A 24,680-nucleotide genomic window follows, 5' to 3' on the forward strand; every position below is an offset into this window, starting at 1 on the left:
ACAGACAGACAGACTTATAAGACTGAGAAAACCCCTACACAACGCGAGTGATTAAATGTCACTGTTACTTCACACCGCCTCCATATACAGTGCCTTCAGAAAGTAGTCAGACCACTTGATTTTTTCCACATTTTGTTATGTTAGTCTTATTCTAAAATTGACTAAATTGTTTTTTCCCCTCATCAATCTACACACAATACCCTTGGGTATGACGCTACAAGCTTGGCACACCTGTATTTGGGGAGTTTCTCCCATTCTTCTCTACAGATCCTCTCAAGCTATTTCAGGTTAGATGGGGAGCGTTTCTGAACAGCTATTTTCAGGTCTCTCCAGAGATGTTCGATCAGGTGCAAGTCCGAGCTCTGGCTGGGCCATTCAAGGACATTCAGAGACTTACCCCGAAGCCACTCCTGTGTTGTATTGGCTGTGTGCTTAGGGTCCTTGTCCTGTTGGAAGGTTGACCTTCGCCCCAGTCTGAGGTCCTGAGTGCTCTGGAGCAGGTTTTCATCAAGGATCTCTCTGTACTTTGCTCCATTCATCTTTCCCTCGATCCTGACTAATCTCCCAGTCCCTGCCGCTGAAAAGCATTCCCACAGCATGATGCTTCCACCACCATGCTTCACCGTGCCAGGTTTCCTCCAGATGTGATGCTTGGCATTCAGACCAAAGAGTTCAATCTTGGTTTCATCAGACCACAGAATCTGTTTCTCATGGTCTGAGAGTCGTTAGGTGCCTTTTGGCAAACTCCAAGCGGGCTGCCATGTGCCTTTCTGAGGAGTGGCTTCCATCTTGCCGCTCTACCATAAAGGCCTTATTGGTGGAGTGCTGCAGAGATGGTTATCATTCTGGAAGACTCTCCCATCTCCACAGAGTAACTCTATAGCTTTATCAGAGTAACCATGGGCTTCTTGGTCACCTCCCTGACCAAGGCCCTTCTCCCCCGATTGCTCAGTTTGCCCATGCGCCCAGCTCTAGGAAGAGTCTTGGTGGTTCCAAACTTCTTCCATTTCAGAATGATGGAGGCCACTGTGTCTTGGGGACCTTCAATGTTGCAGAAATGTCTTGCTACCCTTCCTCAGATCTGTGCCTCGACAAAATCATGTCTCAGAGCTCTACAGACAATTCCTTTGATCTCATGGCTTGGTTTTTGCTCCGAGATGCACTGTCACCTGTGGGACCTTATATGAACAGGTGTGAGCCTTTGCAAATCATGTCCAATCAATTGAATTTACCACAGGTGGACTCCAATCAAGTTCTAGAAATATCTCAAGGATGATCAATGGAAACAGGATGCACCTGAGCTCAATTTCAAGTCTCATAGCAAAGGGTCTGAATACTTATGTAAATAAGCTATTTCTGTTTTTGTTTTTTATATATTTGCAAACATTTCAAAAAACCTGTCGCTTTGTCATTGTGTGTAGATTCCGCTCAATACGGAAGTGGTCAGATGATGCAGATTCTAAGCTACAGAACTGTTTTGCTCGCACAGACTGGAATATGTTCCAGACGACTGTGAGCAACTGGCAAGTGTCTTAAACCAGCATGTTTCAAGCAGATCACCTTAGTCCCTGTGCCCAAGAACACTAAGGTAACCTGCCTAAAGGACTCCTGACCTGTAGCACTCACGTCTGTAGCCATGAAGTGCTTTCAAAGGCAGTTCATGGCTCACAACACCATTATCCCAGAAACCCTAGACCCGCTCCAATTTGCATACCACCCCAACAGATCCACAGACAATGCAATCTGTATTGCACTCCACACTGCCCTTTCACACCTGGACAAAAGGAACACCTACGTGAGAATGCTTTTCATTGACTACAGCTCAGCGTTCAACATCATAGTGCCCTCAAAGCTCATCGCCAAGCTAAGGACCCTGGGACTAAACACCTCCCTCTGCAACTGGATCCTGGACTTCCTGACGGGCTGTCTCCAGGTGATAAGGGTAGGTAACAACAAATATGCCACGTTGATCCTCAACATGGGGGCCCCTCAGGGGTTCATGCTCAGTCCCCTCCTGTACTCCCTGTTCACCCATGACTGCATGGTCAAGCATGACTCCAACACCATCATTAAGTTTGCCAACAACACAACAGTGGTAGGCCTGGTCACGGCAACGATGAGCCAGCCTATAGGGAGGAGATCAGAGACCTGGCAGTGTGGTGCCAGGATAACAACCTCTCCCTCAATGTGAACAAGACAAAGGAGATGATTGTGGACTACAGGATAATGAGGGCCGAGCACGCCCCCATTCTCATCGACGGGGCTGTTGTGAAGCAGGTTGAGAGCTTCGAGTTCCTTGGTTTCCACATCCCCAATTAATTATCATGGTCCACACACACCAAGACAGTTGTGAAGAGGGCACGACAATGCCTATTCCCCCTCGGGAGACTGAAACGATTTAGCATGGGTCCTCAGATCCTCAAACAGTTCTTCAGCTGCACCATCGAGAGCATCCTGACTGCTTGCATCACCGCCTGATATGGCAACTGCTCGGCCTCCGACCGCAAGGCACTACAGAGGGTAGTGCTTACGGCCCAGTACATCACTGGGGCCAAGCTTCCTGCCATCCAGGACCTCTATACCAGGTGGTGTCAGAGAAAGGCCCTAAAAATGGTCAAATACTCCAGCCACCCTAGTAATAGACTATTCTCTCTGCTACCGCACGGCAAGTGGTACCGGAGCGCCAAGTTGAGGTCCAAAAGGCCTCTTAACAGCTTCTACCCCAAGCCATAAGACTCCTGAACGGCTAATCAAATGGCTGCCCGAATTATTAGCATTATTGTTGCTCTTTAATTATTATTATTATTATTTTTTAATTACTTCTGTTTATTTTTGTAAATACTTTCTTAACACTTATTTTTCTTAAAACAACATTGTTGGTTAAGGGCTTGTAAGTAAGCATTTCACTGTAAGGTTGTATTCGGGGTATGTGACAAATAACATTTGATTTGCTGAGAAAATAATATTGAATCCATTTTAGTATAAGGCTGTAACGTAGCAAAATGTGGAAAAAGTCAAGGGGTCTGAATACTTTCCGAAGGCACTGTACCCTCTACCACTTAGTGGGGCTGTGTCTTTTGTCACTCGGCTTAGTGTACAAAACATTAAGACATTTGTTGGGGCATGGACTCTACAAGGTGTCAAAAGCGTTCCATAGGGATGCTGGGCCATGTTGACGCCAATGCTTACCAATAACCGTGAGGTTAGAATGCCTTGGGGCTATGATCTTTGATCATGATGTCCGTAATCATGGCAGTGTCCACCTTATTGTCAAGTGTTGAGAAGCATATTCTATTCTTATTTACAATAAAAGTGACTCCAAAAATGACAGTACATTATTTACCATTCATTTCTATGGGGCACAAAATAATCAGAAACACAACCAAAACAAACTGCAAATGCATTCAGCAAGATTGTAGAGTCGCAACCTTTATGTAGTTATTGTGTGCTTGGAATATGGGAACAAATACTAAACTTTTGACTACTTTATTGATAAGAATCTTTATGGGTGTCAATCATTTTTAACCCTACCTTTGAGAAAGAAAAATATTACTAATTAAACCAAATCTATTTTTCTGAGCAATTTGTATTATTATAAACTATCATAACATCCCAATTGTTTTGAGCATACAATATAGCTCAGTATTTCAATTATTTATTTTATACAGTCATTATTGCACATTCCAGTTTTGGTTTTGTTCATATCCATCCTCATGCTTGTCCTATATGGGTCATTTAAAGACCTTTATCCCAGCAGGCCAGTCATGCATGGGATGCAAATAAGTATTTTGGGGAACAGATTTATTTATGTAAATACATGAGTCCTGGTCTCTATATTTAATACATTAGCAAACAGAACATGTCTCCAGTCCCCAGCCTAGCAGAGGCAAGGCTTCTGCAATGGTCTTCTTATAAGAGTCATCGGTGTGACTAAAGAGATAAGTTTAACCTTACTCTTTCATCACGGTGTGTATCCCAAATGGCACCCTATTCCCTTTTTATAGTGCACAACGTTTGACCAGGGCCCATAGGGCACTAGTCAAACGAAGTGCACTATATAGGGAATAGTGTCCCATTTGGGATGCATCTTTTGACTCACAGTAAATAAGCCAACACTTTGTTAAAGCCTTAAGAAAGTAGTCCTATCTGGTCTTTGGTGTTGGGCCGAAGTCAAGTCCATTTACAAGATAAGACAGAACGTATTAAACAAGAGGCTTTTATTCCCCTATTGCTGTCCTTTGACAGAATAGTGTTTTTAAAGCAAACCTTTTGTAAAAGTGACTTACAAAGTCAAATGTGTATGTTCAGATGCATTGCTGCTGTACAGTCAATGTATGTCGATAAAGTTGAGCAAATTTTCCCACAAGGGACAATAAAGTTGTTGTTTTGTATTGTGTTGACCCTTTTTCTGTGTTCTCACAGGCAGCCAGTCACTAAGAACACATTCCGACAGTACAGGGTATTAGGGAAGGGAGGCTTCGGTGAGGTAAGGTCTGCCTCTGTCTCTATGTCTCCTTAACTAAAGCTTCCTTTCATTTAGAATTATATTTTACAACTGGATAATAAGAAATAAAGATAGTGGTCTCTTATAATCTTCATCATCAGACCCTCAAAGGGATGAATTTATAAATGATCAACGAGGACCAACAAAGACCTCAGTGTGAATGTGATTTGATGGGCCCATAACGTAATTATCAACTGTGTCTTTGTGTGTTTTTGGGATACAAGTGCCATTAACTGGTGTCCTCTTGAGCTCTCCTCGTGTGAAATGGCCTGAGCCATGGTCATGCCTCCATGACAGTGTATTTACTGCGCGAGAGTAAGACATTGTGGTGTTCATCTATGTAAAACCTACAATATGCAGTTAACTTGCCTTCTCTATTTATCTTCTCCCCCCTCTCTCTGTCTCTCTTTCATCCACTCTTCATGTCAGGTGTGTGCGTGCCAGGTGCGTGCCACAGGGAAGATGTACGCATGTAAGAAGTTGGAGAAGAAGAGGATCAAGAAGAGGAAAGGGGAGTCCATGGCCTTGAATGAGAAGCAGATTCTAGAGAAAGTCAACAGTAGGTTTGTAGTAAGTATATGAGCTACCCACTTACCTCCTACTATGTGTCACATGATGTATAATATATGTACTGTTGAAGTCGGAAGTTTACACTTAGGTTGAAGTCATTAAAACTCGTTTTTCAACGCCGCATACATTTCTTGTTAACAAACTATAGTTTTGGCAAGTTGGTTAGGACATCTACTTTGTGCATGACACAAGTAATTTTTCCAACAATTGTTTACAGACAGATTATTTAGCTTATAATTCACTGTATCACAATTCTAGTGGGTCAGAAGTTTACATACGCTAAGTTAACTGTGCCTTTAAACAGCTTGGAAAATTCCAGAAAATGATGTTATGGCTTTAAAAGCTTCTGATCAATTCAGTCAATTGGAGGTGTACCTGAGGACGTATTTCAAGGCCTACCTTCAAACTCAGGGCCTCTTTGCTTGACATCATGGGAAAATCAAAAGAAATCAGCCAACACGTTTAAAAAATTGTAGACCTCCACAAGTCTGGTTCATCCTTGGGAGCAATTTCCAAATGTCTGAAGGCACCACGTTCATCTGTACAAACAATAGTACGCAAGTATAACCACCATGGGACCACACAGCAACGAAGGAGTGGCTTCGTAAGAAGCATTTCAAGGTCCTGGAGTGGCCTAGCCAGTCTCCAGATCTCAACCCCATAGAAAATCTTTGGAGGGAGTTGAAAGTCCGTGTTGCCCAGCAACAGCACCAAAACATCACTGCTCTAGAGGAGATCTGCATGGAGGAATGGGCCAAAATACCAGCAACAGTGTGTGAAAACCTTGTGAAGACTTACAGAAAACGTTTGACCTCTGTCATTGCCAACAAAGGGTATATAACAAAGTATTGAGATAAACTTTTGTTAGTGACAAAATACTTATTTTCCACCAAAATTTGCAAATAAATTCATTAAAAATCCTACAATGTGATTTTTCAGGATTTTTCTTCTCATTTTGTCTGTCATAGTTGAAGTGTATACCTATGATGAAAATTACAGGCCTCTCTCGTCTTTTTAAGTGGGAGAACTTGCACAATTGGTGGCTGACTAAATACTTTTTTGCCCCACTGTACTTTCTCTATCTTGCTAATACGAAGGGGTTTTAGACTGATCAAACTGACTGTGTCACTGTTCTTTCACTCTCCCTGTCTTCCTTAAATTTCTGTACTTTGTCTATCTTTCATAGTTGCTCTTGACTTCTGTCTGTTTTGGGCTCGTTTCTTTTTAACATAAGCCCATATTGGCAGAGAGGAAAAAGGAAATTATTTGCTGTATAGCAGGTTTAGAACGGGCTGTGTCCTTTATGTAGACAATGTTTAATCGCTTTGCACTGGCACCAGTAAGAAACCTTGTGAATAGTATCATGTCATGCTTGAAGCTTCTGGGACCTTCTGTGGGTAAATGTCAACAAATAACATTTTGTCAGCATTTTAAACATTTATCTGCTCAAATTCTACAGTGACGGTGGCTGCTGCAACCCTTAGGGGTCACCTGGATGTATTTTAAGTGGAGATAAAGCCCAATACCCTTCTATTCACTGCAGCCAATGTTCCAAGCATTCATTTCTGTAGACGAATTTGGCATCCAAAACTACTCTGGTTTAAAGCTCTGCTAACCTCAAACCACAGAGCAGGAATCACCCTACCATGGCAAAATAAAAATCAACTGCACCCGCCATAAAGGCTATATTGAATATCACTGTATTCAATTTTCCAAATGTGAAGTTATATAGGAGGGCAACGACAATACACCCGAAAGGTCATCCGAAAGACCATATTCGCCAAAGGGCTATGTGCAGAGTTTCATGATACTGCAGGGAAGCTGCTGCTGCTGCTGCTGCTGCTGCTGCTGCTGCTGCTGCTGCTGCTGCTGTTGCTGTTGCTGCTGCTGCTGCCTCCTGCTCTATAGTGCCCATGCAGCCACACTAATATCCTCAGTGGTGTGCTTCTGCTAAGAGGAGCTCCACTCTACTCTGCTCCGTCTCAAGCTCCACTCTCTCCACACAGCCAGCCAGTCGCTCATTGACCACATATTCGGCTGAGTGACACATTTACTGAAGGGTCACAAGACAGTTTTTCTTACTTGGACGTCTATAAAGTGTCATACAGAAAGTCAACTCTGCATAATGTTTCCCAACTTGCACCTATGAAGTGCATAATGCGCTGTTGACAACAGCCGGTACATGGCCAAGGTTGCATCAGTTCATTTCACATCTCTTTTATTAGTTGTGGCATTGCCATTAAATAATGTTATTCAATAAATGGTTATCTCAGGAAATGGTTTACCTTATTCATATAAATACTTAATGTCTCTTCTGTTATTGGCAATGTCTTTGTTCAGAGTTTAAGAAGATTCAAGGACTTTATAAAAACATCTGAACACATAAGCAGTAATTGAGATTCAAAAGCACAACCTGATTGAATATGTTCAATTTTTAAGTGGGAGAACCTGCACAATTGGTGGCTGACAAAATACTTTTTTGCCCCACTGTATGTCCAAACTTTTGACTGGTACTGAATGTAATATACACTGAGTGTACAAAACATTAAGAACACCTTCCTAATATTGAGTTGCTACCATAACCTGTTCAAAGGCACTTAAAATCTTTTGCCTTGCCCAGTCATCCATTGGATGGCACACACACAATCCATGTCTCAATTGTCTCAAGGCTTAAAAATCTTTCTTTAACCTGTCTCCTCCCCTTCGTCTACACTGACTGAAGTAGATTTAACAAGTGACATCAATAAGGGATCATAGCTTTTCCCTAGATTCACCTGGTCAGTCTGTCTTGGAAAGAGCAGGTGTTATTAATGTTTTGTATTGTAATTCAACTGAACTACATTCATATATGATGCACCACTTACTCATTTTTCCTTATATAGATGTCAAGTTGACTGACCTCAATGAATTCAACTGTCGACCACAACTAAACTGTTGACCGCAGCTAAACTGTTGACCCAACTCAGCTTTTGACAGCAACATTAAAAATGTTGACCATTTGAGTCTAGATGGCTCTTCCAGACTACTGTCTAATAACTCAGATCATAATAATAATAAGAAGAAGAATAACACTATTAATTTAAAGATAACATCAGTGTTTGATTCAGTTGGGTTTGTTTTCATTTCAAGTGACCCCACACATAATTTCAACATATTTTATTGTCCAAAATAAATGGTCCAATGTGCTAGCCAAAAGTGGCACAAATGCTACCCTCCTTCTCCTACATCATAGCTTTGTTAATTGTGTATATTAGAAGTAGTAGAAATATGATTTTCAAACTGTCCTATTCATTAGGGCACACCATAGCAGAAGGAGAGAAATGTTTTGCAACAAAATGCAACAAAAAAAACAATTCTTATTGAACAAGTTCAGGTAATCCCTCCACATTTTAGTCAGTTTTGTTTTGTTTTCATCTGTTTGGTGCCTAATGAATACGGCCATGTTGTCTGTGTGTCTTGAAGGTGAGTCTAGCGTACGCGTATGAGACAAAGGACGCTCTGTGTCTAGTGCTGACTCTGATGAACGGGGGAGACCTCAAGTTCCACATCTATCACATGGGAGAGGCCGGCTTCGAGGAGAAGAGGGCTGTGTTCTACTCTGCAGAGCTGGCCTGTGGCCTGGAGGACCTGCACAGAGAGAGGATCGTCTACAGGTGAGGCTACACACAGGCACACTCACACACAGGAACAGACATACACACACAGAAATACACACACACAAGGCTGTTCTGATAGAATGGTTCAGCGGGTACTCGACTTCCTGCGTACAAGGCTACAGGAACTTTATGGAGCATATTTAGTGTTTACACAACTATCAGCTTACAAGAGTGGATGGAGAGAGAGATAGATAGGAGGGAGCGAGAGATTGGGAGAACGATAGATGGCAAGACGTTGGGAGAGGGAAAGAGAGACAAAGGAAGACAAAGAGCAGAGAGCTTTCAAAGTTTTGTAAATCTGTCTGTCAGCTGCTCACAAGGCTGATGGAAGAGAGAGAAGTGAGTTATTGGTTTTATAACTCCTGATATTGCTGTCTTTTTCCAGGGACCTGAAGCCTGAAAACATACTATTGGATGACCATGGTGAGTAAAGATAGAGATGGAAATAATATGAATGCCCACTATACAAGTAAATACATGTTTTATGGACCATCCCTGGTCCTGGAGACCACCCCATGGTCCTGGAGACCACCCCATGGTCCTGGAACAATGCTATTGGTCCAGCCGAGCACTACTTTAAAGCACTTGATTAAACTAATCAAGTTCTTGATGATTAATTGAATAATATATCAGGTGTGTTAGTGATGGGCTGGAACAAAAGCCTACACACACTATAGCTCTCTGTAACCAGAGTTGGTACAGTAACTTCTGCCTTACTGCATGTGTGAACCGAGGCTGTCGTTCTGTAATTCACCAATAGAGGGAGTACATTGTCTATCAAAAGACCTCTCTCAAGACCGGAGGGCTCCTGCTTTCTTTCAAGGTTGTCATTGAAGCCTGCAGCCACTGAGTAGTGCTCTTTAGCAAACAACATAAGGTTTCCAAGGTACATGGCTTTCATAAGATCTGCTCTACTCCAGGATGCCCTGATATACATAGTCTGTGGTCCAGACTCCAGACTGGAGATAGCATGTTATATGACATATGGTTGAATGTCACAGTGTTGAGGTGTGTTATATGTAAGACCGTATGTCTTGTTTTGTTGCATCGTGATTGGCCATATCCATTGATATGCATAATCTGTGGGGATAGCATGTCATATGACATAAGGTTAAGTGTCACAGCGTTGAGGTGTATTATGTAATGTGTCTGTGATACAGCAGTGGGGTGACAGTGTAGCCTAGTGGTTAGAGCGTTGGTCTAGTAACCGGAAGGTTGCAAGTTCAAACCCCCGAGCTGACAAGGTACAAATCTGTTGTTCTGCCCCTGAACAGGCAGTTAACCCACTGGCCGTCATTGAAAATAAGAATTTGTTCTTAACTGACTTGCCTAGTAAAATAAAAAATAAAAAAATACTGTATGTATGTTGTCATATTCAGAAATCTCGATTGAGATGTGCCTTTTTTGGGGATCGCATGTGATATGACATAAGGGTAACTGTTTCAGCATTAGGTGGTGTACTGTAACAGTGCGTGTTGTGCCGTGTTCCTTTAGGTCATATCCGGATATCAGACCTGGGCTTGGCAGTCCACGTTCCCGAGGAAGAGACCATCAAGGGTCGGGTGGGCACTGTAGGGTACATGGGTAAGCAACATTCAACACCATTCAGCAAAAGATATTCAACCCTTTTTTCAAATACTGTTACTGTACTGTATAATGAACAGTACAAATGTAAATGGTACTTTCATTATCTGTAATCATGTCTCTGGGTGTATGTGTGTCTACGTGTGTATACACGTGCATGCGTGCCTGTGGGCCGATCATCCTAATGTGTGTGTGTGTGTGTCTGTGTGTCTGTGTGTGTCAGCTCCAGAGGTGGTGAAGAATGAGCGCTACACATTCAGCCCAGACTGGTGGGCGCTGGGCTGTCTGCTGTATGAGATGATCGAGGGCCAGTCTCCCTTCCAGCAGCGCAAGAAGAAGATCAAACGTGAGGACGTGGAGAGGCTGGTCAGAGACGTGGAGGAGGAGTACTCAGACAAGTTCTCAGAGGACGCCAAGTCCCTCTGCAAAATGGTACCTGACTACAGTACCTCCTCGTATTGTCAACAACATGGGATCATGCTTTGTTGTCGGTTGGCACAGGAATTTGCTTTGCATATCAAAATATATCTTTAGGGTAATAATTTATTTGTGAAGGCAGCGTCATGTTTTCAACAGATTTTCATTCATGACGTACATGCATGAAGGACGCTTTTATTCAGGTTTTCTATGTCTTCTAATATCATAAGCAAAGAAGGTTGTCTGTCATGATTTTAAAACTCCAAACACATACAGCAGATCAGTGCATAATTCAACAGTATAACAATAAAACTTTGTTGCTTAGTAACACTGCTGTCACTCTCTCATGTCTCTGCCCAGCTGCTGGCTAAAGAGCCCAGTGAGAGGCTGGGCTGCCAGGGGGAGGGGGCTACGGAGGTGAAGGCCCACCCCATCTTCCGATCCATCAACTTCAAGAGGCTGAAAGCTGGCAGGCTGAAGGCCCCCTTCACCCCTGATGTAAGGAAACATCATGGTAGTCTTCTCGTATAGGATGAATCAGCTGCCTCCACTTGTTGATGTTATAGTGTATGTGCACGGATGTGTTTATATGCCATATGTCCTTATTAATCCCCTCGAGAGTAGTTAAGAAGGCATTGTCAGAGCACAAGCACATGATTACATAAATGTACAGTGCATGCAACACATGATGTTCAGCAGACATACATTGTTGTTTGCTTCCCCAGCCCCAGGCCATTTACTGTAAGGACGTGCTGGACATTGAGCAGTTCTCCACGGTCAAGGGGGTGGAGTTGGAGCCCAAAGATGACTCATTCTACTGTAAAGTGTCCACAGGCAGCGTGTCCATCCCCTGGCAAATGGAGGTCAGAGGTCACACAATAACACCGCACCAAAAGGAAGCAACCTGTACTCAATCTTTTCATCTATGAACCTGTTTCACATCACGTAACGTCCTGAACAAGTCAGTTAATTGTAACTTGTCTCATGCAGTATGAAGACTCTCATATGCAGACGCTAGACACTATCCCCCAGGTATACAACCAAGCAATATTTAGGAAAGGTCCAATATAGAGGCACTAGGTTAAGCCACAAAGACCCATATTTACTAAGGAGGTCAGAAAATATGTTTTTGTAGGCTAATGGGGTCGTAGTCCAGAGAATACTGCAGGCTACTGTCTGTAGCAGTTCAGACGGACACTGGGCCAATTGAGATAGCAGTGGGTTATAAAAGTAACTTGTGATTTGTATCAAAAACAGCTGCTTTGGCACCAATAAGACACAGGGCTCTGGTTAAAAGTAGTGCACTGTGTAGGGAATAGGCTGCCATTTGGGACAAAACCTTAGAAAGTATCAAATTAAGTCTTCTGAATCACTGATGTGGTTAGATTTGACATCAGCCTGTTTTAAAAAAAACACATTTACTTTGAGTCATTTCAAAGACAAAGAGTGTCAGTCAGTTATTTTGCCATCAGCTATGGCCGACAGAGACACTGGCCAAATGACTCCTATTTTAGTGATTTTTCTTCCCCATCCTATCAAGATGGCCTTCACTTTCATCATACTGATGCTCTGATCAATATCCTGGCAAAAAACACTCAGGTGCATCCCAAAAAGCTCCCTATTCCCTATGTAGTCCAGTACTTTTGACCAGGGCCCAAGTAGTGCACTATGTAGGTAATAGGGTGCCGTTTAGTACGCCGTCTCAAAGCATTTTACCCTGACATGTCCCTTTATCAGTGAAGCTGTTATTTACCTTGACATGTCCCTTTATCAGTGAAGCTGTTATTTTCCCTGACATGTCCCTTTATCAGTGAAGCTGTTATTTACCTTGACATGTCCCTTTATCAGTGAAGCTGTTATTTACCTTGACATGTCCCTTTATCAGTGAAGCTGTTATTTACCCTGACATGTCCCTTTATCAGTGAAGCTGTTATTTACCCTGACATGTCCCTTTATCAGTGAAGCTGTTATTTACCTTGACATGTCCCTTTATCAGTGAAGCTGTTATTTACCCTGACATGTCCCTTTATCAGTGAAGCTGTTATTTATTGACATGTCCCTTTACCCTGTTATTTACCCTGAGATGTCCCTTTATCAGTGAAGCTGTTATTTACCCTGAGATGTCCCTTTATCAGTGAAGCTGTTATTTACCCTGACATGTCCCTTTATCAGTGAAGCTGTTATTTACCCTGAGATGTCCCTTTATCAGTGAAGCTGTTATTTACCCTGACATGTCCCTTTATCAGTGAAGCTGTTATTTACCTTGACAAGTCCCTTTATCAGTGAAGCTGTTATTTACCCTGACATGTCCCTTTATCAGTGAAGCTGTTATTTACCCTGACATGTCCCTTTATCCTGGACATGTCCTTTATCAGTGAAGCTGTTATTTACCTTGACATGTCCCTTTATCAGTGAAGCTGTTATTTACCTGGACATGTCCCTTTATCAGTGAAGCTGTTATTTACCCTGAGATGTCCCTTTATCCTGGACATGTCCCTTTATCAGTGAAGCTGTTATTTACCTTGACATGTCCCCTTTATCAGTGAAGCTGTTATTTACCTTGACATGTCCCCTTTATCAGTGAAGCTGTTATTTACCCTGACATGTCCCTTTATCAGTGAAGCTGTTATTTATCCCGACATGTCCCTTTATCAGTGAAGCTGTTATTTACCTTGACATGTCCCTTTATCAGTGAAGCTGTTATTTACCCTGACATGTCCCTTTATCAGTGAAGCTGTTATTTACCTTGACATGTCCCTTTATCAGTGAAGCTGTTATTTACCCTGACATGTCCCTTTATCAGTGAAGCTGTTATTTACCTTGACATGTCCCCTTTATCAGTGAAGCTGTTATTTACCTTGACATGTCCCTTTATCAGTGAAGCTGTTATTTACCCTGACATGTCCCTTTATCAGTGAAGCTGTTATTTACCCTGACATGTCCCTTTATCAGTGAAGCTTTTATTTACCCTGACTTGTCCCTTTATCAGTGAAGCTGTTATTTACCCTGACATGTCCCTTTATCAGTGAAGCTGTTATTTACCCTGACATGTCCCTTTATCAGTGAAGCTGTTATTTACCCTGACATGTCCCTTTATCAGTGAAGCTTTTATTTACCCTGACTTGTCCCTTTATCAGTGAAGCTGTTATTTACCCTGACATGTCCCTTTATCAGTGAAGCTGTTATTTACCCTGACATGTCCCTTTATCAATGAAGCTGTTATTTACCTTGACATTTCCCTTTACCAGTGAAGCTGTTAAACTATGCATTTGGAGTTTGAGGTTGTGATCAGATTGTTTTTTCTGGTTCCAGATGATTGAGTCCGAGTGCTTTCAGGAGCTCAACGTGTTTCATACGGATGGGACAGTTCCCCCGGACCTGGACTGGAGAGGACAGCCCTCGCCTGCTCCTAAACAGGGGCTGCTACAGAGGCTTTTTGGGAGACAGGTTAGATCCTCAACCTTATTAAACCTAGAACATCAGCGTTGTGTGTGTCATCGATTCTACATTATATTTTATACTTGATTTGTTAGGTCTCTGTATGTTTTGGGCTGTAGGTGTATGGATTCTTATTGACTATGGGTATTTTTTGATAAACCAGAATACACCTTTTGTAGCACGATGTACTACATCACCCATAATGCTCTGTGTAAGATATCACAACGAGCAGTATGGGTACTGTAGTACATCATATCAAATATAGCCCGTTTTACATCAGCAGATGTCACAAAGTGCTTATACAGAAAACCAACCTAAAACCCCAAACAGCAGCAATGCAGATATAGAAGCACAGTGGCTCGGAAAAACTCCCTAGAAAGGCAGGAACCTAGGAGGAACCAAGCTCTGAGAGGAACCAGGCTCTGAGAGGAACCAGGCTCTGAGAGGAACCAGGCTCTGAGAGGAACCAGGCTCTGAGAGGAACCAGGCTCTGAGAGGAACCAGGCTCTGAGAGGAACCAGGCTCTGAGAGGAACCAGGCTCTGAGAGGAACCAGGCTCTGAGAGGAACCAGGCTCTGAGAGGAACCAGGCTCTGAGAGGAACCAGGCTCTGAGAGGAACCAGGCTCTGAGAGGAACCAGGCTCTGAGAGGAACCAGGCTCTGTGGGTTGGCCAGTCCTCTTCTGGCTGTGCCGGGTGGAAATTATAAGAGTACATGGCCATTAAGGCCAGATTCTTCTTCAAGACGTTCAAACATTCATAGATGACCAGCAGGGTCAAATAATAATCCCAGTGGTTGTGGAGGGTGCAACAGCTCAGCACCTCAGGAGTATATGTCAGTTGGGGTGGAGGGCAGCAGAAGAGAAGAGGGAGAGAGCGTACATACATTCACACAGGACACCAGATAAGACAGGAGCATTTCACCAAATAGGACAGACTGACCCTAGCCCCCCAGCACATAGACTATTGCAGTATAGATACTGGAGGCTGTCACTGTGTCCCTGTCCGAAGATACCTTCGGACAAGGCCAACCAGGCAGGATATAACCCCACCAACTTTGCCAAAGCACAGCCCCCACACCAATAGAGGGATATCAACAGATCACCATCTTATTACCCTGAGACAAGGCTGAGAATAGCCCACGAAGATCTCCACAACCGCACGAGCCCGAGGGGGCGCAAAACCCGACGGGAAGATCACGTCAGTGACTCAACCACTCAAGTCGAGTATAGCGAAAAAAGCCTGGCACGACGTGATGCACCCCTCCTAGGGACGGCATGGAAGAGCACTCGTAAACCAGTGACGCAGCCCCTGTAATAGGTCAGAGGCAGAGAATCGCAGTGGAGAGAGGGGAGCTGGCAAGGCAGGGACAGCAGGGTGGTTCGTCACTCCAGAGCCTTGCCGTTCACCTCTGCAGACCTGGGACAGATTACACTCAATCATATGACCCACTGAAGAGATGAGTATTCAGTAAAGACTGAAAGGTCGAGAACCAGTCTCGGTCTCACATGGATAGGCAGATCATTCCATAACAATAGCTCTATAGGAGAAAACCCTGCCTTCAGGTGGTTGCTTAGAAATCCTAGGGACAATGAGGCCTGCGTCTTGTGACCGTAGCGTACGTGTAGGTATGTACGGCAGGACCAAATTGGAGAGATGGGTAGGAGCCAGTCCATGTAAAGCTTTGTAGGTTAGCAGTAAAACCTTGAAATCAGCCCTTGCCTTAACAGGAAGCCAGTGTAGAGAAGCTAGCATGAGCTAATATTTGGTTCTAGTCAAGATTCTAGTATCTGTGTTTTGCACTAACTGAAGTTTATTTAGTGCTTCATCCGGGTAGCCCGGAGAGTAGAGCATTGCAGTAGTCTAACCTATAAGTGACAGAAGCATGGCTTAGCTTATCTGCATTATTTTTGGACAAAAAGATTTTTGCAATGTTAGGAATATGGAAATATTCTTGATATGTTCGTCAAGAGTGATCAGGGTCCAGAGTAACAGTTTTATTTGAGACGACTGTACAACCATCGAGATGAATTGTCAGATCATGCTCCTGAAGCTTACATTATGGTTTCCTGTCTCCTATCAATACTTGTCCTCATAAACTTATCGTTGGGCCTCCTGATAATTGCCTGCTCTCTGTCGCCCTCTGTCAGGACTGCTGTGGAAACTGCAGCGACAGTGATGAGGAGCCCACCAGGCTGTGACTGAGCTCCCTCATCCCAGCCTCACCGAGGATCTCATTTGTTTACAAATTTTGCACATTTGTATTTTTAAGATAGTTCTATATAAATATTGGCATGTATCTTTTCAGTATATAGCCATAAAGTCCATGTTATTTAAAAGTAATCATGATTCAGAATCCGTCCACATTTTCATGCATGGCAACAACAGCTGTGACCATACTGTCACCCCCACATCTCATTTGTTGATGTTCTCAGCCTCTTTTCTTTTTCTTTCTCCTTTTCTTTGTCTTATAAAAAGTGTCGACTGGGCTCAGATTGCGAACCATTTCTATTTTATTTGAAATGTATATTCAAAATATATATTATTAATATGTACTTCGTGCAATTCTAGACAATCAAATTAGGATATTTGTGTGAAGCGTAGGCTTAAAAGGAAATTGAAGACTGAACTCTTAGTATGAGGTGATATGTACATTTTAGGGTTCTATCTAGAGACATTTGATGTAAGCCAAATAGATATGACTGAACGATGCATATGTAAGTGCACAAGTGCAAAGAAGTGTACCATATATGTGACCTCTAAAGTCCTAAATGCGTCTTCCTAAGAATCTGAGTTTAGGGGAAAAGCATGTTAGTTCCCAACCACATTAGAGAAGGGTCTTTTCTAAAAACGCCCTGCGTTATAGTACAGTAATAGTACAGTAATTCAATTGCCAAAAGGGACCTTTTCGTTACACGTGGATAGCCGAGAATGGCCTTGGAGTTTCCTCTACCATGGCATCCTCTAGATTGCTACACTTTTGTCACAGAGCTCCTGAGTTTAATTTAGCGGTGCACTTATGACCAAACTGGTTTGTTTTAATCCTCAAAATATTTGAATAATTAAGTCCTTCCCATTTAAGGTGCTTCAGACCATGCTGCCTCTCTCTCTCTCTCTCTCTCTCTCTCTCTCTCTCTCTCTCTCTCTCTCTCTCTCTCTCTCTCTCTCTCTCTCTCTCTCTCTCTCTCTCCTGTCTCCTCTGCCGCTGTTGTACCTCATGTGTTTCTTTGCCATGCTGATGTGTGTCTGTGCATTATGTCACTCAGTGGGATTCTCCTTGTGGATGTGGGACTATAATAGGACTGAGCTCCCTGACAGACTATGGTATCCCCCGCTGAACCCTCCTGACCAGAGACTCTATCAGACTGAGGAAGAGGGGTCAAAGGGGAAGGGATAGGTTACGGAGAGGTTAAGCCATCTCCATGGAAACCTCGGCACTCCCAACGGAAGTGAAAGAGACGTCCAAAACTCCTCTTACCATCCCCATCTCTCATTGAATTGTGTTTTATTGTGTGTGATTCTCAGATGAACTTGCCTACATTCCAGTCAATACCGTACTGTACTGTGTAAAGTTATGCTTTGTTTAGCAATATGACTTTTTTTAACCGGTGTAAAGTTAAAACCACAACAACAACAGCTCCACCGTGATACGAGGGCAGGACTCCTAGTCCGATTATTATGACTTTTCTTTACAATGTGATCCTGAGTCAGGCTTACACGTTGAGAGAGGAGGGAGTGCCTCTGTCTGCATCCATGTCACACCTCTGACACTTTCTTCTTGCAATGCACTGATGTTTTGTGTGTGTCCATATTTTACCATAACCACTACACCAGTGTTTCACAAACTCTGTCCTGGGGACCAGCGGGGTTACATGTTTTGGTTTTTGCTCTAGCATTACACAGCTGATTCAAATAATCAAAGCTTGATGATTTGTTGATTATTTGAATCAGCTGTGTAGGGCAAAAAGGGCAAAACCCCATACGAGATTGTCTTGGGATCCCCAGGACCTAGTTTGAGAAACCCTGTACTAGGCTCTGTCCTGGTCATGATGAGTGAACGTGCTACTGTACAAGGGAGTTCTTGGAGCGTTCTCGGGAACGTCAAGAGGATGTCTAAATCTCTGTTAGTATTCCAACAGGAGAGCACAAGGCAACAGGTTTTGACAGTGGGTATGAGAACAGTTCAATTTACCAAACATATACTTGATTTTTAACTCTGTAAAGAATGGAATAGACCCACTGGGCAATAACTGAATTCAACAACAACAAAGAAATCTATGTGATGACGTTGAATCAACGTGGAAACTGATTGGATTTGCAAGAAGTCAGCAACGTCAGGGAATTCTGTATTTTTTTCCCCCAAACTTTTTTAATCTAAATCCAATGACATGGTGACATTTTTTGTTGATTTCTCATTGAATTCATATTATTTGACAACTCAATCAAATGTAAATCAAAACAAGGCAACAGTAAACATGTTGTCCCCACTAATGATGCTGCACCCCCTTGGGCCAATTAGTAACAACAATTCAAGCTCAAACGGGACAGGAGATATGCTTGTTCAATGTTTGGAATGTCAGTTAAATACTATAGTGCTGTTCCCTATGTGAAAAGACTATCTGTGAAGTGAAAATGGCAGTTAACGTCTGTTAGTGCCAGACAGTCAAGTCATGGCCTTGTCCAGTTCGTGTGTCACATACCTTACTTTGACTTCAAAGGGTTCAGGGACATTTACTTACGCTTTTAATATTTATCTGTGTGTTTGTTATATTGTGTTACACACCTTCTATGATTCTACAAGCCTTTCTGGTGAGCTACAGCAGCTGTAAAAAGCTATTTGGTGCACCATTTGCTGAACTGAAATGCTAGGCTATGCTAATGCTAGGCAGTAAAACTGGTCGTGTCTTTAGTAAGGTGCTTCCTTCCTAACATTATCCTGCCATCTTTATCTACCTGTATAATACCTCTACATTTTATTTCAGTTATTTATTTTTTTATCATGTGCTCAATGTTTTTACCTATGTGTTCGCTTCCAAACTGCTTTCAGTATTCTGTGTTCTGTAAATGTTTTTGGTGTGTTGCCATACGCTTGACATTTTGCCAACTATGTTCAGACTGCACTAAGCCCTCACACCTTGGAGGCACACTTTGTGTTACACTTCACTTGGAGAACATGTTTGAGTATGAGGTGGAGGGGGAAAAAGTATCTGAAAGTCCATACAGTGGGGCAAAAAAGTATTTAGTCAGCCACCAATTGTGCAAGTTCTCCCACTTAAAAAGACGAGAGGCCTGTAATTTTCATCATAGGTACACCTCAACTATGACAGACAAAATGAGAAAAAGAAATCCAGAAAATCACATTGTAGGATTTTTTATGAATTTATTTGCAAATTATGGTGGAAAATAAGTATTTGGTCACCTACAAACAAGCAAGATTTCTGGCTCTCACAGACCTGTAACTTCTTCTTTAAGAGGCTCCTCTGTCCTCCACTCGTTACCTGTATTAATGGCACTTGTTTGAACTTGTTATCAGTATAAAAGACACCTGTCCACAACCTCAAACAGTCACACTCCAAACTCCACTATGGCCAAGACCAAAGAGCTGTCAAAGGACACCAGAAACAAAATTGTAGACCTGCACCAGGCTGGGAAGACTGAATCTGCAATATGTAAGCAGCTTGGTTTGAAGAAATCAATTGTGGGAGCAATTATAACGAAATGGAAGACATTCAAGACCACTGATAATCTCCCTCGATCCGGGGCTCCACGTAAGATCTCACCCCGTGGGGTCAAAATGATCACAAGAACAGTGAGCAAAAATCCCAGAACCACACGGGGGGACCTAGTGAATGACCTGCAGAGAGCTGGGACCAAAGTAACAAAGCCTACCATCAGTAACACAACCACGCCGCCAGGGACTCAAATCCTGCAGTGCCAGACGTGTCCCCCTGCTTAAGCCAGTACATGTCCAGGCCCATCTGAAGTTTCTTCTCATTTTGTCTGACATAGTTGAAGTGTACCTATGATGAAAATTACAGGCCTCTCTCATCTTTTTAAGTGGGAGAACTTGCACAATTGGTGACTGACTAAATACTTTTTTGCCCCACTGTATATCCTTTAAATACCATATTAAATCAAGCACTTAGTATTCTTTGTCTGATCTATTGTATCTAAGTCCACTTCCCCACTTTTGTAACGTTGCATGTGTGATACCTCCCTGAGCTCAGGAAGGTTGGAGACTTTATTCGTGTTAACTTCCTCTGACTCCATTGCCTTCCCACACTGTCTTCTGCAAGGCCAAATGTCGTACTGTGTGTCACTAGAGACCAGTACGTAGGTCTCTGTTGTCCTACTGTGTTTACATGCCAAATGGAAGCAGCCGAGAGGATAATGATGATGATCAAGATCATATATTGATAATGATGAAAGTGGACTTGTTGACGATAATAATGAGGAAGATGTGAACATGTGCCATGTACATACTATGTATCACTCTGATGTGATGTTTGTTTGAGCTCTTTTGTTCTCTCTCTCTTTCCCTTCTATCAACTCATACTGTCTGCCTCTAACCTGTCTCCGTAGGTGCCTGTGAAAATGTACATTAGTCATGGCCAGTCAAACTGGACCTCCATGTAACAAAGTATTTTACTTCAATAAAACATTTTTTCTTTAGCTTTGGCGTGTCTTGTGTAATTCAATCTTGCAAACGAACAAAAATATTAATCCAACATGCAACAATTTCAACGATTTTACTCAGTTACAGTTCATATAAGGAAATCAGTCAATTCAAATACATTCATTAGGCCCTAATCTATGGATTTCACATGACTGGGCAGGGGCGCAATCATTGCTGGACCTGGCTCCCCAGTGGGAGTGCATAGGCCCACCCACTGGGGAACCAGGTCCAGCCATTCAGAATACATTTTTCCCTACATAAGTGCTTTATTACAGACAGAAATTCCTGCAGTCAGCATGCCAATTGCATGCTTCCTCAAAACTTCAGACATCTGAGGCACTGTTGTATGACAAAACAGCGCATTGTAGAGTGGCCTTATATTGTCCCCAGCACAAGGTGCACCTGTGTAATGATCATGCTGTTTAATCAGCTTCTTAATATGCCACATCTGTCAGGTGGATGGATTATCTTGGCAAAGGAGAAATGCTCACTAACAGTGATGTAAACACATTTCTGCACAACATTTGAAAGTAATAAGCTTTTTGTGCATATGGACAATTTCTGGGATCTTTTATTTCAACACATGAAACATGGGACCAACACTTTACATGTCTCGTTTATATTTTTGTTCAGTGTAGATGACAGTTGCCTGTGTAACAGGTGGGATTTGTAACCGGTAGCTCTCGCTCGAGAACCAAAATTAAGTTTTAACCATTAGACCAAAGGAAAATCCCTCTGATCTGAGGGCAGCTATTGGGCTTATGAATCTCAGGTAGGGCTACCAATCACAAGAGCGTGATTGCAAATGACCTCCGCTGCACCTGCATTCATTTGGGCATCAGATTTTCGAGAAAAGTTGGAGGGATAATTCATTTGGAGTAAAGCTGCACTTCATTGGTGCCGCAGGTGCATCACCTGACATTATAAGCGTCAGGCTGCTCAGGTGTTGGTACGCACCGTCCATTTGAACCATTTCTCCCCGTAGGATCATGATGTATATTGTGTAGCTCCCACATCACTGCATGCTATTCCACCAGAGAGCCTCTCTGTCCCAGCACTTATTTTCACCAATACAGTACTGATAAAGCCTTCATCTGTCTGGCTCTCCTCTTCTCCAAACCATCATCTGTGCCCCTCCCACCCTCACACCTCTCTCTTTCTCCTCTCTCTCACTCCTCACCAGCCTCCCCACTGTTGCCAGGCAACCCTCTGTAAGAGGGATCTAAAATAAATAAATGCTTGAAATAGACTTCTGTTTTTTAATATTGAAAGGAGGCCTGGTGCAGACTGTCTTTATGGCATGAATGTATCATCAGGGTAGGCTGGGGTGTTGCTCGTGTTGTACCCATCAGGAGAGAAAGAAAGAAAGAGAGAGAGAGAGAGAGAGAGAGAGCCTATGCAATACAATGTTTTTGTCTTTTTCTCTCCCAGTTGTGGATCATCAAGGACGTTGAATGTATTGTTTTTACTCCACTTAATCACTCTCTCTCTCTTAGTCTCTCTATTTCTCTCTCCACAACAACCCTGAAGCATACAGTATAACACCAGAACCACCCTATCTATCCCGTCTCCCAACTCTCCTCCCCTCTCAACGTTGAATGTTTATGTGTGAAGTCAGTCAGTTAGTGATTAGAGCAGATGACTATGGTGATGTAGAGCGCAGCAAAACCCATATTTAGGCACAGCTGCGGTCCCTTCAGGTATAGAGACCTTAAAGATTTTACAGCATTTGAACAACGTTTTTGAACAAACCCTTTTAATTCAAATGTTTGTCTCCATTCAATCACGTTCATCTGTATCACCTACAGTGCTGTGAAAAATTATTTGCCCCCTTCCTGATTTCTTAATTTTTTGCACATTTGTCACACTTAAATGTTTCATTAATCTGCATTGTGCTATCTGCAACTGGAATGAGATGTTCGACGAGCAGGTGTCCACATACTTTTGATCATGTATTGTATATATCTATGTCTGTGTGGGTGAGTGCTTGAGTGAGTGCATGTGTGCTAAGGTGCACAGAATCCAAGCAGGTGGTCAGTCCAGTTCAAGTTTTCAGCAGTCTGATGGCTTGTATATAGAAATGGTCTCTGAGCCTGTTGGTAGCAGACTTCTCCAATACCGTCTGCCCTACAATAAGGGAGAAAACATCTCATGGCTCGGGTGTGTGGGGTCCTTGAAGATGCTGCGTGCCTTCCTGGATGGGTGGTAGCACGGTCCCAGTGATGTACTTCACCACCCTCTGGAGGACCTTGTGGTTGTGGATGGAACTATTTCCCGTACCAGTCCGTGATGCAACCAGTCACTCTTGATGGTGCAGCGATAGTATTACACCGAGTCATCAGAGTTTGTTCTGCTGACATTGACCGCTGCGGTACGGGCTCACAGCGCTGTACGGATATCTCTGTTGATCCAGTGTTTTTGATTGGGATATGTCCACATTGTTATTGTAGGTACAACAACGCATGAGAAACACATTCCCTTATCACCCTCCTATCAGGGTGATAAGAGAGCTGGTTATGGCTCACACTGATATTTGGTGTCTGTGCGTTAACCAAGGCCATGGAGGGCTGCCGAAACCAACAGTGTTCCATCATGTGGATGGGGCAAGGCTAGGGATTGTCTTAGAGACCTATGTATCTCGGTGGCGACTCTTCTTCAGACTATGTCACTTAGTGTGATTCACTTAGTGTGCATCAAGTCTCTTTGCAACCAATAAATAATAAGAAATTTAAACCACTGAGCGTTTCATGTCTATGGAAGAGACACTACATTTCATTAGCCTTCTGAGTCACTCTCTATGACTGCGTCCCAAGTGGCCCCTACCCTGTGGGCCCTGGTCAAAAGTAATGCACTAAATAGATAATAGGGTGACATTCGGGAAGACCGCATGTTGTACCCTGAGGTATTCTCCATTTACTGGGAAATTAGAACCTCACCTGAGTCAACTTCCAGGGAAATACCCATGAATAAAGTGCAGGAGGAGAGAGAGTGAGCAGGACCCAACGTCACGACACAATGCTTTCCATTGTGCCCCGGCCTGTCCTCCCTGATGCTGCTGTGTCATTGATAGTATCTATCTGAATTACACCTCCATGTGCCACGTGTCACAGTCACACTCAGTCACAACAACCAATCACAATGGACAGTTATAATGACTTTGATGTCACACCAGTGAGCACATGATCAGCGTCTCTGACTGGGAAGTTACACTTTTTATTGCTCTCACTCACTAGGTCACGTTAGTCACACACACACACACACAGACACACACATACAAGCCACATTCTCCTATTCCTCATAGGACGATACTGGAAATATCCTGTGTCGCTAGTTTGCTGCGTGGACACTTTATGGATGTTTAGTCAGGCGAAGGTCACATAGCACTGTGATTTCCCACACACATAATGGTTAACCCCTGCTGTGAAATGAAAATATCACTCCTCCTCAATATGTGGGAAATGGGTTTCCTTCATCTCAGCCTGACACTGCATCCGACCACTGAGGCCACAGTGTAAGTCAGCCTAGCAAAACACAATCCATGTGGGGGGGGGGGGGTCCCCTCAATAATAGACCGAAATCAAGTTGTATTGGTCGTATACACATATCTTGTAGATGTTATCGCAGGTGCAGCGAAATGCTTATGTTTCTAGCTCAAACAGTGCAGTAAAACCTAACAATACAAAACATTACACACAAATATCAGAAATATCAGAATGAGCTATGTCAGAGTCTGGAATATAAATATGCAACATATGTGTATAATGGTGTGAAATAGACAGTATGGACAGTATATGAATAGAGAAGGTGTGTACAGCAGTAATTATATAGGATCAGCC

The 24,680-nt window shown here is 42.9% G+C and overlaps 1 protein-coding gene across 2 annotated transcripts in view; it reads left to right on the forward strand.

The window, feature by feature from the left end:
* LOC135550727 (G protein-coupled receptor kinase 6-like) overlaps positions 1 to 20,840 on the forward strand; it is a 55,653-nt gene extending 34,813 nt beyond the window's left edge. For both annotated transcript variants that reach the window (XM_064981783.1, XM_064981784.1), the window contains 10 exons: positions 4,423 to 4,486; positions 4,934 to 5,074; positions 8,537 to 8,727; positions 9,116 to 9,153; positions 10,225 to 10,314; positions 10,538 to 10,746; positions 11,092 to 11,229; positions 11,457 to 11,594; positions 14,044 to 14,178; positions 16,319 to 20,840. In XM_064981783.1, the coding sequence (XP_064837855.1) occupies positions 4,423 to 4,486; positions 4,934 to 5,074; positions 8,537 to 8,727; positions 9,116 to 9,153; positions 10,225 to 10,314; positions 10,538 to 10,746; positions 11,092 to 11,229; positions 11,457 to 11,594; positions 14,044 to 14,178; positions 16,319 to 16,369 (1,195 nt within the window). In that variant the 3' untranslated portion in view covers positions 16,370 to 20,840. The remainder of the gene's footprint in view (positions 1 to 4,422; positions 4,487 to 4,933; positions 5,075 to 8,536; positions 8,728 to 9,115; positions 9,154 to 10,224; positions 10,315 to 10,537; positions 10,747 to 11,091; positions 11,230 to 11,456; positions 11,595 to 14,043; positions 14,179 to 16,318) is intronic.
* Positions 20,841 to 24,680: the final 3,840 nt, after the last annotated feature.

The sequence above is a fragment of the Oncorhynchus masou genome, chromosome 12, assembly GCF_036934945.1.
Source record: "Oncorhynchus masou masou isolate Uvic2021 chromosome 12, UVic_Omas_1.1, whole genome shotgun sequence".
NCBI lineage: Eukaryota > Metazoa > Chordata > Actinopteri > Salmoniformes > Salmonidae > Oncorhynchus > Oncorhynchus masou.